The sequence below is a fragment of the Aspergillus wentii genome (assembly GCF_001890725.1).
Source record: "Aspergillus wentii DTO 134E9 unplaced genomic scaffold ASPWEscaffold_3, whole genome shotgun sequence".
Lineage (NCBI taxonomy): Eukaryota > Fungi > Ascomycota > Eurotiomycetes > Eurotiales > Aspergillaceae > Aspergillus > Aspergillus wentii.
This window is the reverse complement of record NW_024467834.1, coordinates 4020347-4035220: the sequence shown is the minus strand read 5'-3', so window position 1 is coordinate 4035220 and position 14874 is coordinate 4020347. Positions and strand designations below refer to the sequence as shown.

General features: G+C 47.5%; 6 protein-coding genes across 6 annotated transcripts; 2 read left to right on the top strand and 4 right to left on the bottom strand.

Annotated features, from left to right (window-relative positions):
• Positions 1-55: 55 nt before the first annotated feature.
• On the top strand, positions 56-3483 carry ASPWEDRAFT_171334 (uncharacterized protein; the record flags this gene model as incomplete). Its single annotated transcript, XM_040830768.1, has 9 exons — positions 56-288; positions 336-375; positions 424-817; positions 865-1025; positions 1081-1437; positions 1495-2121; positions 2171-2767; positions 2821-3162; positions 3214-3483. 9 exons carry the CDS (start codon positions 56-58, stop codon positions 3481-3483), a joined length of 3021 nt encoding a protein of 1006 aa, XP_040691548.1.
• An 84-nt stretch (positions 3484-3567) lies between these two features.
• ASPWEDRAFT_739137 (uncharacterized protein) lies at positions 3568-4709 on the bottom strand (the record flags this gene model as incomplete). Its single annotated transcript, XM_040839399.1, has 3 exons — positions 3568-3979; positions 4025-4626; positions 4671-4709. 3 exons carry the CDS (start codon positions 4707-4709, stop codon positions 3700-3702), a joined length of 921 nt encoding a protein of 306 aa, XP_040691547.1. The 3' UTR covers positions 3568-3699.
• A 1815-nt stretch (positions 4710-6524) lies between these two features.
• Positions 6525-8061, top strand: ASPWEDRAFT_153928 (CFEM domain-containing protein; the record flags this gene model as incomplete). The annotated part of the gene is made up of 5 exons (XM_040829651.1): positions 6525-6674; positions 6726-6855; positions 6900-7121; positions 7166-7616; positions 7665-8061. Exons 1-5 carry the CDS (start codon positions 6591-6593, stop codon positions 8059-8061), a joined length of 1284 nt encoding a protein of 427 aa, XP_040691546.1. The 5' UTR covers positions 6525-6590.
• A 586-nt stretch (positions 8062-8647) lies between these two features.
• Positions 8648-10026, bottom strand: ASPWEDRAFT_39593 (alpha/beta hydrolase). The gene has a single exon (XM_040835131.1). The coding sequence runs from the start codon at positions 9734-9736 to the stop codon at positions 8846-8848; it is 891 nt and encodes a 296-aa protein (XP_040691545.1). The 5' UTR covers positions 9737-10026; the 3' UTR covers positions 8648-8845.
• A 1170-nt stretch (positions 10027-11196) lies between these two features.
• On the bottom strand, positions 11197-12147 carry ASPWEDRAFT_27209 (uncharacterized protein; the record flags this gene model as incomplete). Its single annotated transcript, XM_040832970.1, has 2 exons — positions 11197-11877; positions 11986-12147. The coding sequence occupies 2 exons, from the start codon at positions 12145-12147 to the stop codon at positions 11197-11199; spliced, it is 843 nt and encodes a 280-aa protein (XP_040691544.1).
• A 546-nt stretch (positions 12148-12693) lies between these two features.
• On the bottom strand, positions 12694-14567 carry ASPWEDRAFT_39592 (uncharacterized protein). Its single transcript, XM_040835130.1, has 3 exons — positions 14108-14567; positions 13215-14054; positions 12694-13167 (listed from the first exon to the last, which is right to left on the bottom strand). Exons 1-3 carry the CDS (start codon positions 14555-14557, stop codon positions 12895-12897), a joined length of 1563 nt encoding a protein of 520 aa, XP_040691543.1. The 5' UTR covers positions 14558-14567; the 3' UTR covers positions 12694-12894.
• Between the last annotated feature and the right edge of the window lie 307 nt (positions 14568-14874).

The window sequence follows — 14874 nt, the reverse complement described above, 5'->3', positions numbered from 1 at the left end:
CCTCCATCTAATGGTGAGATTGGAATAATAATATCATTGAATTGATCACGTAGCGATGGAATTATTCGACAGGATTCGCAGATCGCTGGAGAACAAAGCAGCGGATGAGTTAATGCTGCCTCAAGCCAATCCACGCAAGACAACAAACCCAGCCTTGCATCCAACCCTCTTCTCAATTGAAGCCACAGCACAGGACGAGTCTCGTTCTGATGAGGAGCATGTTCTCTTGGGAATTAGAAATATCAATTGGGCGAGTCAAATCCAGGAACCTGAACAGCTACGATGGATGTAAGACCCCTTCTAAGAAATTGCATATCACCACTGACAGCCACAAGGCATCTTTCCAATGGGGAGATCGAATTCGATACTTTTGTCGTATGCCCCTCTTGCTTATATTGTAACATTCAGCACTGAAGACTTCAGGGGCGCGCCTTGGACGCATACGGACTCGACAAGCAGGGAAAGGCCGTCGTGATCTCACGCTTCTTCAACCGCTTTTTGTCAACCCTGGAAATGCCAGCCTTCCAAGGCAAAAAGCTGCGGGCCGACCAAGCCTCGACGGACGTGCAACTCCCAGGCCACTCGGAAGAAACAAAATTTAATTTCATGGCCATTCCATACTTCCTCCTGGATAAGGCACGTCAAAGAACCGAAGACCATCGCTCCAAAGTGCACTGGGTTCAGCCGTTGGTCCAGTCGGCCTACCATCTCGACTCCTCCACGGCCAGGGAGAACCAGCAAGCAATCCGACGCTTACACGGCAACATTAGTGAGGTGATCCATGTTCCTCGGCTTTGGCTGCTGAGTATAGGCGATAGTATTTCTTCCGTCCTGCGTTTGTTGGCATGGAGTAACAAAGGCCAGAATTCATCGCGACATGCTCCCCTACTCCTATTTATGACATTGAAGGATCGTCCATCACCACTAGCAACATTGGACGGAACCCTTTTCCACCTACAATCAGAGTTACCATGAGCTCGGGGTTCGTTTTCTGTCTTGAGCGTGATAAATGCAGTGTGTGGTTTGTAAGTCTCACATGCCTTTTCTAATTCGAATCCACAGCGGTAGCTAACGACACAGCAATTCTTATACCATTTAAAATGCACAGCAATGGTATCTGTAGGAGAGTACGAGAACATGGACGTGGGGAACTATGAATATAGACTCCAGAAAGACGGTAGCCTCATCGAAGGGCGGAACTGGCAGTCGATCTTGCAGTCTAACTCCAGCCATGAGCCGCTGTTTATCCTGGCCTCTCCGGGGCAAACTGAATCAGTTAACAGATCACTCTCTACTATTCCCCTTGAGGGAAAATATTCTATCGAGGCATCGACGACCGATGATAAAGGGTATCCGAGAGCAAGTACGGACGTTCTCAGTCCGGAAACACTGGATGCGTACAACATACCTTACTATTGGGACTTTCCCAAGGCTGGAGTAAGTCATACTCTATAATGTCCAAGTTACCTATTCATCCTTGGCGCTTTTTTTTAGGCACAAAAGAAACTCATCGTCGCGCAACACCTATCTAAGCTCGACCGAAAGGTTCTCTACGATCATACCAGGCGATTACGAGCTATGGAGCATACTAACTCTACTGATTATTACACATCGAACAGCGAAGATCCATATTATTGGACCCCGAAATACGTGATGGATGCAGCAAAGTCGCAGTTGGCAAAGGCTGTTCGAGAGGACGATTCACATCGGGGAGAAGATAAGGCAGGAATTGAAAGCCAGGCTATCTTCAAGTGGCCCTTTAAAATCCTCTACGATGCGCCTGACGGTACATACAAGCAAGATGAGCATAGCATATCGTCAGATGACCCTACTCCTTCACAGCGGATGAAAGCTTTGGTAGCTCACATCCATCATGAAATATTATTCAGCAACGGCCTGCGCTCTGTGAAGAGCTATAACAACCTACCCCTGAAGACAAGAGCGGATTTAAACGAACACCTCGCCAACTTAAGAGATAGTCACCATGCTTATCGTCACATCCTCACCCTCGCTTCATCCTTTGTGTCGACCGTCAGTGACTTTCTCGATTGTTATATTGACAAGGAATATGATTGTATTATCAAGGGAAAGGTGTGGGCAGCTCTCATTCCAGTGATTGAGGTATGCCTCCTGTTCTACCTCATGGGAACATCGCTGAGAAGCTATGCAGACATTTCTATTCCCTTCCTCCGATGATTTGTTCTCCTTCCACTGTGAAGTCATTTCCATCCCACTTCGCAAGTTTATCGATCAAATCCAGGACTTGCGGGATGGACTGTCCGGTACAGATCGCATCTACATTACATCTTCCATGGTGAAGGCATTTGTCCAGGTCGTGCTCCTTCTCGCGGATGCAGCTTCTGAGGCCTCCCGGCTTATGAAAAAAATCGATAGTGATAGCAAAAGGGATAGTCAGGACGCATCGACATCGACACAACCGGATATCCAGTCTAGTGAGACTCAGAACGCAGAAAAAGAAACAGACAATACTGCCCCATTAGACGCAGAAGCTCCCACCAAGCAAACCGAGTTCACAAATAACACAAACCGCCATATCGAGAAGATATTTACATATCTTGACCAAGCTCAAGACGAATGCTGCGCAACGTATCGCTCCGAAGACAATGCCGAGTCTACCTATAGTGGGGTAGACCGTGGGAGGATCATTGCTCTCATTATAGATTCTGTCTTGTGTGGGCATTCGACCTGCGCCTCACTGCCTGAATTGGACATTGTAGAAATCTATGCAACATACACAACCTACTTGGTAAGTGTACCTGTCCGCTCATGATGGACGCAAGCTGACAGCGGTCATGATAGCAACTCCAAGCCCGAAGCAGACCCAGCAAGGCTCTCCTGATGGACATGAACCTGCTTCGAGAAGAACTAGAGATCATCACCAATAATGTCGGTCAACAACTCGATTTAATCAGTGCCCTATGCGATCCTGACTCAGATGGCTACTTTGATGGTTCAGAGAGCGATTTTGGTCAAAGTGAAAGTCCTATACCCTTCGAGATGCTGTATTCCTCCACCTCCGAAGGCCATGCAGTGATCAACACATCCACCCGGAGGGTCTTGCAGAAGATAAAAACGGACTTACGGGAGAGGAAGGATGTAGCCGACGAGCTTATCAGTCGTGTTGAGCGTTTAGAGAAACAGGTATGCTTCCCTTGAACCGTTACATGTTAATCCAACTCACAAAACAATCAGACTGTCCAACGCGTCGACATTATCGAGGAAGACCACGGCAAAGCTATCCTTATTTTCACCATCATCTCGACAATCTTCCTCCCGCTCTCCTTCGTGACGAGCTATCTGGGCATGAATACATCCGATATCCGTGATATGGAACCGAGTCAGGCGCTGTTCTGGGAAGTCGCCACTCCCTTTACGGTGGTGGTCGTGTCTGTTGTCCTTGTGGTGGCGTACAATGCTAATAGTATCCTTGGGTGGATTCCGCGGGGTCCGGCTTTCTCATAATAGCGTTCTCTGACTTTCTATATATCAAAAGGGCTGGTTGATTGTGTATACCCTACCATTTACTCTTCGGATAGTCCGTCTGAATTCATATTGTCGGAGGTAGTCTATATGGATAAGATGATTTATTATAGAATAAGAGAAATGAAATATTATAAACGGAGACTATACTATGCGATCATTCCACAAAGTAAACATATTGAATAAGATCATATCAACTCAAGCAAAAGGATTCCAGCCCGCCTCAACCAGGTCAACCGAACGCTTTGTCGCCAGATCCAAATCATCTTTCGCCAAACCAATAACATCATTAGCAAGTCCCCTAGTTGACTCAAAGTCACCCCCTCCGCCAGGGAAGAAAGCACGAGTATACATGGCTTTGACAAACCCAGTCCTAACACCGTTCTTCATCTCCTCCAGGCCCTCGCTGTATCTCTCCTTGCTGGGTTGGTAGGAAATAGTCCAGTCAGCATCAGTGGTGCCAATGACGCGGTGGAGACTGTCGAACATATCTCACTGGCTGACAGTAAAGCTGTTAATATACAATGGCTTGTTCTTCCACTGTGACACAGAAGGCTCTGCACCACTCTCAGGCAGACTCAGCAAAGCAGCAATAGCTCGTCCACATTGACCGAAAGTACTCGTCGTGATTTTCGTATTTCCATCATCGATAAATGTAACCGTCCTGTTCTTAATATCGAATCCAAACCACTGCTCCCCAATCGCCAAACTCCATTCATACCAGAACCCGCATGCCATGGCGATATAAGCCGTGTTACCCTGTTTCTCAACCTCCAAGCAGCGCTCATAAGCACCACCGCTATAGAGATCTTCTTTACGCATGGACTCGTTCATGATATCAGACCCGTAGACATTGGGCATGATATACGGTACTCCGGCCTCGGAGGCTGCCTTGACGATCTTGCCGTGTGTGTCTGGGGGTGTGGTAATAGATAGTGTGATGATGAGGAACTCCTGGCCCTTGAGGGCTGAGACAAGGGAGTCGCTATTGTCATAGTCTACCTCGACACGTTTGACACCCTCGGGGACCGGGCTGGTGCCGCCAACGCGTGTGAGGGCCGTAACGGTGTGCTTGCCAGTCTTGAGAAGTTCTTCTGTGAAGTGTTTGCCAACATTCCCGCCAGCCTAGTTATGTTAGTCGTGGTAGAGCATAACGTGGATAGACTTACGCCAACAATGGCCACGTTCTTGATATAGGTCTGAGCCATGATGTTCAAGATTTCAGAGGAATAATAGAAGAACTATTGATGTGATCTCGTTGTAATGATTGAATAAAATGATACTTCATAGCCAGAACAGAACAACACTGGAGAGGCATTATATAGTCCTGTAAGACGGACAAACATAACCATCCGAATCTCGGACTTCGGGGTCAGACGGAGATAAGCAGGAAATAAGAGACGGACGAAGCGGACAAAGCCACTACGCCACCCATTATATCATATGTGTCTGCTTTACCATAAAGAAGACCTGGTGACGTTTGGCCCGGGAGGTTATGATGCTGCTCTACCAATGAGAGAAATGGGTGATCCTCTTACACCCTTCCCAGGTCAAAATATATAACGGCTCCTGGGCAGGAATGAGTATGAGTGCAGATTCTAAGGACAAGTCAACTATATAATTTACTTGAGCTGGCGATAATGAAATGTCTCAATAACATCTCGTATAACATGTTTACTACAGAACAAGGTGGATTAACCAAAGATATCCTACTTCCATGCCCTACCTTCTGCATTGGGAAATATTATCTCATAGATCACGTGCAGCTGGAGTTGATCTAAAACATAGCCAATCGTACGACATATGTTCTTTTTATTTTTTATTTGAACAAGGTCATTGTGCAGAGGTGTCCTGCAAAAATATAGAATGACGACTTGCCAGATAGTCAAACCTCTACTTCCGTGAATCGCCCTAAAACTCATATGCTAATGTAGACATCATCGGATCTTTTGATAGCCGGCGGAGCTTGCAAGATCCCGATCCATCCCCACTTTTTGAATCTGATCTGAAGAAATTCAATTTCTCAACGACCACATCAATGAAGTCGAGGAATGCGAAATCCCTGACGCTGAATAGCTACATCGATACCTCATTTCTGGTCTAAAAGCACGAAATGGCCATCTGAGGAATGAACAGACGCGGGTGCTCTGGCGCATGTCATAGGGCAGAGAAATCACAGGATTAAGTGACTAGTTTAGATGATATGTGGACCTTGTCGCACTACTACATGGACAGCTGAAAAGAGCCCACATTGAAAAGCGACAGGCGGCGTCGGATATTCGTCGAAGAGCTGAAACATTCAGCGACGAGGGGTTCCAGCTGGATACGTGATCAAGACCAGTACCGAGTTCGAGATGGAAAGTATGGATGTATACAGGTGTAGTGCTAAAGCGGAATCCGGGACTGACGGGATGATGCAAGCGGACAGCTGGATATGATTCAGTGTCGAAGAAGATTCAGGCAGGTAATGATGAATACTTAATCTATATCTATATCTGTCTAATCTATGTAAATAGTGATGTGCATCTGATGGCGGGCCTGACTGTTAAGAATCAGCTGTGATGGGATCTCCTGTGCTATTTACCCGACAAAACCCCATTAGATGGTGGAGCACACAACGATATCTGACCCTATTCTAACCACAAACACCTTAGCAACCACGGCACTTGACTGGCTAAACCGAATGGAAATTAAACTGCCCCACCAGGCACTATATGCCACGTGCGCTGCCCTCGGGGCACCTGCCCAAAGCGGCCAGAAACGGAGATCATCTATCTGGAACAGCCAGCCTGCAGCCAACAAGCTTGTCGTGCCTCAGCCAATATCCATCACGCAAATAATCGAGATCCGTGCTGTTTTCGAATGCAGATTAGGTTTGGCCGCGTTGATCCACGATTTGCCGTTGCGCCGGAGTGGCCGGACCATTTGCAAGCTGTGGCTTAGTCGGGTTTCACTTTCAGTATTTGGCCAGCATAGCCGATGCTCAGAAATGAAGATATTTCAGGGTCCCCTGGGGGCTATTTCTTTCGTCTTTTCAACGGTCTTTTCAACGGTTTGGGGGGTTCTCTCGCTTTCAATCATCGTTGAAAATGCGTATATCCAAGTTGTTATTGTTTTCGGGGGTGCTGAGTGTACAGGCAGCAGCCCTGAATACAACATTTCCTTCTTGTGCTGTATGTTAGTTGCACTCTGCGGCTTGATCCTGCCACTAATGTTTCATACAGGTCGCTTGCAACGAGGATGTTTTGGCCAGCTGCTCACTGAGTCGTGCAGAGTGTTTCTGCAACGACCATTCCATCAACCCATCTCTACTCAGCTGTGTCTCGAGTAACTGTACCACAAAAGAGCTTTTCAGTAAGAGCCCCTATAATACGGATGAGGACTGTCTAACCGGGCAGCATCAAAACGAATCTATGAGCAAGAATGCAGCATCACACCCCTCCAAGGCCCCAGCGAAGCCCAGGCCTCCACGATAATACCTTTCATCCTCGCTTCGATATTCTTCGTCATCCGAATGCTTGCAAAGGGGTACGGACTGGCTGGAGGCTGGGGATGGGATGATTACACCATCATCGTCTCCTATATCATGGGCCTGGCCATCTTTGTCGTCAACATCTACTGTACGTCGAGCAACCCATACCCAAACACCCTACTAACAACACAGTGATCCGCTTCGGATTTGGCCGCAACATCTGGGACATCGACTTCGACACCATCACCAAGTTCTACAAATACTTCCAAGCCATTGCTGCAATGTACAAGATCCAAATCTCCCTCGCCAAGATCTCCGTCTGCCTCTTCCTTCTTCGAATCTTTCAAACGCCCGCTTTTCGCACCGCCGCGTACTCGCTCATCAGTATCAATGCCGCGATCGGGATAACGTGGGCTTTGGTGGACTCGCTACGATGCCTCCCGGCGCATTTAACATGGGATGGATGGACGAATGAGGAGCAGGGGAAATGCATCAACTTTATCATATCGATTTTGATCAACTGTCTGGTAAATATCTTTGTTGATACGGCGTTGATCATCATGCCGGTTTACGAAGTGAGCAAGCTGCAACTGCGTCCTGCAAAAAAAGTGTCGGTCGTTGTCATGTTTGCCGTTGGCTCTGTGTATGTCTCGTTGATCTTCACCTATACTACCCTACTAACAATATACAGCCTCACAGTTATCGCCATCATCCGCCTCATCGTCTTCTGGAACAACCGCTGGGGCCAGAACCAAACCCTCGGCCTATACCCTCTCATCCACTGGTCCGTCATCGAATGCCAGGTAGCAGTCATGTGCGCGTGTCTCCCTGCCTCGCGCGCTCTATTCGAGTTCTTCTTCCCCGGCTTACTAGCTGGATCGTCACGACGCACGACAAACGGGACTGGAGCTGGTCCGACAACATGGTCGAATGCGAATAACATCAATTTTAACATAGGTGGTAACAGCCAGATCTCGAAGCAGGTTAGTTACTCGGTGAATTATACGTCGAGGTCGCAGCGGGATGGATCGAATAGTTCCATCGAGTTGGTGGAGAGGAATTATCGGTGTGATTATCCAGCTCATTAGCATAAAAAGAATAACATAATTTTCATCATTCAAATAATAGGGGCGTCACATGCACTCGACAATAATGACAAAAGTACGACATGCAGAGATAAGATGGTGAAACGCATTGTCTTCCTTTGATCCGGGTGTAGATCTTCTAATAAATGTTTCACTTTCATCTAAGCAGCACTCCAACAGCAAGTGTCCCCGAAGTGTCCCCGAAACGGTGGTTATTGCATGTGATTTATTTAGGTCATCAATTGGGTTATAATATGTGTGTTATAGATGCCAGCTTTAAATGATGGCATGTAAACCCCGATGCTAAATATATATTCAGGTGGCCTGTGAGTACTATCTGAACTAACTCCGCGGACCCGTTTAACGGCCCACAATACTAGTTAAACAATAGTATGATCCTGATTGATCTAATGAGGCATTATAGACTATTTGCCCGGACATTCCATTATTGACAAGGCTCTTATATCATAAGTAACAAGCTTTTTTCATCTATTGAATTTGGCGGATAAACTGATCTACAAAAATAGACTGCCCTTGTCAGCAGGTGGAATGCGAGATTAGTCTGCTGGCAAAAGACTGTTATCATACTGTAGAACTTTCATCCTCTAGATTAATTTATTGAAGACTGGCCTTCTAAATGATTTCGACTAATTGTACATTAAGGTAAATGTAAATCGCCTTTTCCAAACTGAACTGACCAATCATAGATGCCGTCCAATACAGCTTCTCGACCGGAAGATTCCACAATAGAGCGGCATAACAGACCACGTTCCGCAAGACTCACACCCTAGTTAGCGAGATTAGTCTGGAAGAACTGGGTGATTCTGCCGAATGGGATAAGTTCCACGCGGTCATACAGGTCAACATGACCAGCACCAGGCACCCAGAACAGCTCCTTTGGCTCAGCTGCACGCGAGTAGGCATCTTCGCTAAACTCACGCGAATGTGCCTGGTCGCCCGAGATGAAGAGGATAGGTCGCGGCGAAATTGACTCGATGTCGTTGAAGGGGTAGAAGTTCATGAACTTGACGCTACTCGACAGCGTTGGGTGAGTTGTGAGATTCGGCGACGAGCCAGCAGGCGTGAACTCGCCACGGGACGTGCGGTAGAAGTCGTAAAACTCGCGGTCTACTGCGCTCGAGTTTGCTGTGAGCTGGTTTGGGGTGCCGCCGGTATACTGGACCTCGCCGCCGTTGATCTCAGTCCAGCGCTGCTGCGCCGCACTGGCGATAATCTCCTTGCGCTGATCGAGGCTTTGCGAATGACGCAGTCCGTTGCGGCTGACAGCGCCCATGTCGTACATGCTTGCCGTCGCGATGGCCCTGATACGAGGGTCAATCTTGGCCGCGCTGATCACATAACCACCGCTGGCACAGATGCCGAGGACACCGATCCGTTCGCGGTCGACCAAGTCCTGTGTGCCGAGATAGTCGACTGCCGCGCTGTATGCCTCTGCGTAGAGGTCGGGCGATACTGCGTTGCGCGGCTCACCGTCGCTGCCGCCCCAGAAGGAGAGGTCGAGGGAGACCGTGATGAAGCCCTGTTCGGCCAACTTTGTGGCGTAGAGGTTTGCGGCCTCCTCTTTCACTGCTCCCATGGGGTGGCCGACGATGATGGCCGGGACATCGGTGCTGTCAGTCATGTCGTCGGGGACGAAGAGGTTGCCGGTGATCGTCATGCGATACTGGTTGTTGAAGGTGATGGGGTGAAGGGTGACATTGTCGCTGCGGTAGAAATTGTCGGCTCCGTACGACATGTTCTGTGCCATAGCTGACATGGCATGGATGGATGCCATGATGCTAAAGGTGGCAATGTTGCTTGTCAACTTCATGATGATGTTGTGGTATTATTCAGGTGAGTAATAGAGATGAACGAAAGTTGAGAATGGAATAGATGCTTCTATCTAGGTGGCATATGATCGTTCTTATACTTTTATCGGCAGCGACAAGAAGTGGCATTAAGGTCAGCACCGGAAATTAGCGTCATTGTCTCCGTTGGATATACCGTGTTACTAATACTTGTTTCTGCAGAGTTGTCATCATGCCAAGATATCCAAGCAGGAAATTCATCTGCCTAGAAGAATGAATACTCGTAAATAGTCCAAACCCAAGCCTTGGCCCTGATCGGCCTGGTGGCTATCGGCCATCTGATAGGCTGTCCAGGTTAAGGTAGTGGGGCCTGCTGCGAGTTGCTTACATGTGGGTCTGGATGCACATCATCTGGACCAAGAATTGGGATGATCTCCGACTGTCAGGTAACTCGTGTCTTCTCATAACTGCAACTGGCTTACGCACTACTGCGACTAGCCGGGTCTTCATGGCGGAACTGCCTCATACTGCACTACAGCCACAAATCAGAATGCCACAGGATAAGGTTCACCTATATGATGCTATTTCGGTAATATTTACTTCTAGATAAACACCCGACGGGCCGATTGTCCATGCTAATGAGATCATGATTCCTGCACATTTAATCCTTCTTCTAGGCTTCTAGGGACTCTGTTTCCGCAGATATACAGTCCGAATGTGATTATAAAATATATACACCTCGTGAGAAATCAATATTCGAGCTGTTAGAAATAATGAATATCATTCTCTTCCAATGATTAAACAATGTTATATGACTCTATGTAATCGTCCCGAGTTGCGTGGCCAAAATGAAGAATTCCCCACTCCTTGAAATCTATCCAACACGGCCCTAATAATCGAAACAGCCCTCTTAGTGTTGGATACAGATGATTATGAAAGGTTTGATTCACAGTCGGATCAACGGCAACTGCTCGTAGGACAGCCCCAGTAGCACCATAGTCACCAGAGCTGAGAACATGAATGAAATCACTTGGCTGGGTAGTCTCTGGGCCCACCCACATCGTCCATGACTCCATGATATAAGCCACGATAAACCGGTGATGCTGCATCATGCCGTTGACTTCTTGTACGAAGGGTGTTTGTCATCCAACAGTACCGGACACCATAATAGGATTAGTAACATTTCTCTTCTCTTAGTAGGCGACTGGAACCCTGGAGCCAGGGAGAATGTAACCAGTAACAGGTCAATCAGAGCTCTGATGCTTCGCCTCGGCTCCACCAAATAGTCTTTGGACTCATGTTCGAAAGCCTGCTCATTCACCTGACACATTCAATCCCTCTTCAAGATTCTGGCTCCATACAGTGACTGGTCTATAGGCCATAGATTGGAGACGCACTTTATTGGGCTGATATGGTTGCGATTCCATGGGACTTGGATCCCATAATGCCCTTCCTCCAGGATGGAGTATTTATTTGGGTTGAGCCATTTGAATCTGCACCCTGGGTTTGAAGTCTTTGGTACCATGTTATTAGAGGGATTTTGAATATCAAGTCTTGAGTGGGGCCAGTTAGGAACCCAGAACGGCAGACTGTGGTCCAGGTCCGAAAGACTTCCAAATCCATGAACCTGATTGAAAAGGTTTATCATTTGGTGACCTTCAATGGCAATTTCCAGGAAGTTATCGAGATGTTCCACGATCATGCAAGCACCGCGCATGAGGACAGTGACTGCAGCTAACTGATATGTGTGCGTCCAGTGTTGGCTATAATCGACTTCGGGGAGGACATGCATATCGCGATTGCGATTGCATACCAAGCCATATAAGGAAAACAGCCGGTCCCTGAGATCTAAACATTCGGCACGGTGGAAGTCCCAGAGCAGTTCAAAGAGGGGTCTTGGGGGTTGTCGGATGGTTCTAACCAAGTTGACTGCGTTCCTGACAGTGCTGCTAAGTGTCCCATCTCCGACGGATGGGTCCACGAGTACGTTGACTCCTCGAATGAAGAATAGCTATTTGACCTTATGAAGACCCCATTGGACTGTGACTCTATTGCTCAGTCCGGCCTCCTGAATCACCCATCGTCGCGTGAAGCAACTCAAATTCAGCATCCCCTTTACCAGCTCCAGACCTTTATCGTGGATATAAAGTTGTGGAATCACTGTGATGCCAGAGCGACGATTTTCTTCAACACCAGAACCCTGATCGTCCGCGTCGTTGAGCACCCTAAACGCACCTGAGTCATCAAAATCCACCACACCCAGCCAAACATGGACTGTCATAGCCTCCCGATAAATTTCGGCTTGAACGGCCTTCTCCTCGTTCTTTTGGTTGATGCGGATGGCATCGATCCACAAAGAGCGTACACGTCTGCTTTTTCGTAGATAACGAAGCACCGTGTCGACAGATGGAGTCACCGCCAAGTAACTCTTCGAGGATCGACAATGGACAGTGTGGGTGAAGTTGGGAGGGCTCCAGACATATGAGACGGCTTCATAATCGCCAAAATTCTTTTCCTACTGTAGGGTATCTCGGTTTTCGGTGAGGATGTCGACTTCAAGGTTGTTCGACATCCGACTGGCGGGGTAGAGCTGAACGATTCGGATATACCGGTCAGAGGAAAGTTTGTCATATTTATATGGCCTCTTCGACGATATTGTAGCTGCGATCAAACTGGCTGTTAGATTGCTTGCGTTGATAGAATTTGACAATAAAGATTGTCAAGTTCGTCTGCTATTTGAATGAGGGACAAAAGAGGTTTAGCCTTGCATTACTAGGTCCGATTACACGTGTACAGACTGGATCTGGAGTATGCTATGTATATGGATGCCACATCAACTTAATACTTCGTTATACAACTCTGTACCGGACGTTGTCGCTTCAAGTAGTTGTAACACTTTCTAACTGGTTGACTGTTCCGAATACCATGGCAACAAGAAAAATAATTTAATAGCGGATCTGTCACTGTGTACACTATGATCATTCTCCATGTATTCCCATGAATTCGAATCGGACAAAGTAAGGAGAGCCTACTTGCTCTCCATCGAGCCAAAAATAAACAGATCACAAGGACACATGGTGCTCTTTGGCGTGATGATATCCTCCCCAGGCGCAACCACATTTTGCGTTCGGAAGAAGTTGATATCAGGCAGGTTCATGTCGAAAGTCTGAAAACTCACTGAGCCCGACGCCCCTGCGCCGCCAATATCGGTGAATTTGGCATTTGGCTGATTCTTCTCAGTAAAAGCGATTTTGAATTCCAGATGATCGTTGTTGGTGAAAGTGGCCACTGGTGATGAGTTCTAGTGATGTTAACCTTGTGTCTGTTGAATGGCGTGTTAGAGCTTACCTCGGGGATGCTTGCATGCATGGAAGTCGTATGATCTCTACTCCTACCTGCCTTAGGGGTAATGTTCCAGTAAGTCAGGGTGACGAGCGCATTGTCCCATTTCCACTTGTAGCGCGGCTCAAGAGTCGAGCTATCGTCAAAGAGTGTCAGAACGAGGGGATAATTGTCCCAGTCAATATCGATATGTCCCTCTGTGATAACCCCGCCTCCAGTTTTGAACCCAGACCAAACTTTGCCATTGTTGAATTTCAATTTAACAGAAGGGCCAAGCAGTCCATCGTCTGTTGTTACACCGCCGTGGTCTTTGAGCATGTGCCCACATTTTTCCTGTATCTGGGGAATCATGTACTTGTCGCGGATCAGGTTCTTGGACAGGATGATACTTGCATCGTATCCTTTGGGCATGGGGGCAAAGTGATTGTCATGGGCGAGCTTGAATTGAGGCGCTGAGTTGCCTTTTCCGTCGCCTCCCTTTACATTGATGAAGATACTCAAGATGCCTCGGTCGACAGTAAATTGGAATTTCTCAGGAGTAAGGACATAATCCTTGGGGTTAGGGGTGTTCTTGACCTCGCCTAGGGTGAATCTGAAGCCTTTCACTCTACTCTTATTGTTCAATTCACCAGCAATATCCTTTGCCGCATCATTTAGCTCATCGGCAATGCCCTGTTTGTCGTCATCCTTGGAGTCCGTTTTGGAGCCCGAAGTGGCATGTGAAGATTCCTTTGCGGAGCCCTTGTAATGGACTGTCCAGGTGGTGGCTTCAGTGTTTTGGAACTGAAGAGTGATTTTGTAAGAAGAGTGGACGCCGTGGGAAAAATCGATTATCTCATGACTTGTCTATATAATATCAGCATTGTCGAGGAATAAAATATCTTATCAATTAAACGTACCTTCGCCTTGCTAATGTCTTCAGTACCACTGCCTATGGCATAGAGCGGCGTCAAAACACTCAAGGAAAAGCCATCTTCGGCTGTCAATGTTGTTTTCTCATGTGTGTTCTGTTTGTCCACCTCATCAGAAGTGCCAGTAAAGGCCCACGTAATCCTGGCCATGGAAGTGCTTCCTGCATCGTTTTTCAACTTCTCAAACTCGAAATGTGGCGCGCTTAGATCGAGAGTGTACGTTGTCGTGAGGGCATGTCTTCCGTGTCCTGATCTGTGAGGAGGCAAACTGATAGAAGTAGGCCCGATTTTCTCGGACCAGTACTTTTTCAAGAGAGGCTGCAGTTTCTCCTGGGAGTAGCTGGCCACTACATCCCACTGATCGGTTGTCGATACGTTTGCATTTATGAGGGCTTTGTGGAATTCGGTTCTCGAGGGGAAAGTGAGTGGAGGGTCCATTTTGCCGTGGTGTGCTGGGATGATGCTGTCGAGGGAATGAAAATATCGTCCATTATAAGTCTGACGATGACCGAATATAGCAGCCACAGGTGAGCCATAGTGTGGATCAACACTAATTGGCCATCGGCGACTCCGTGCATTGAGCGGAATCGAATGCCTGCAAACCCCGCTCTGCAGACGCCAGCTGAAAAGATGGACAACTCAGCACGCATTACAGCCACAATGATATATTTCCGTAACGCAATATGCAAAATTACAACTTCATAATTTTGCAAAGCACACCACAGGGCATAAAAGCCGAATGAATACAATCACAT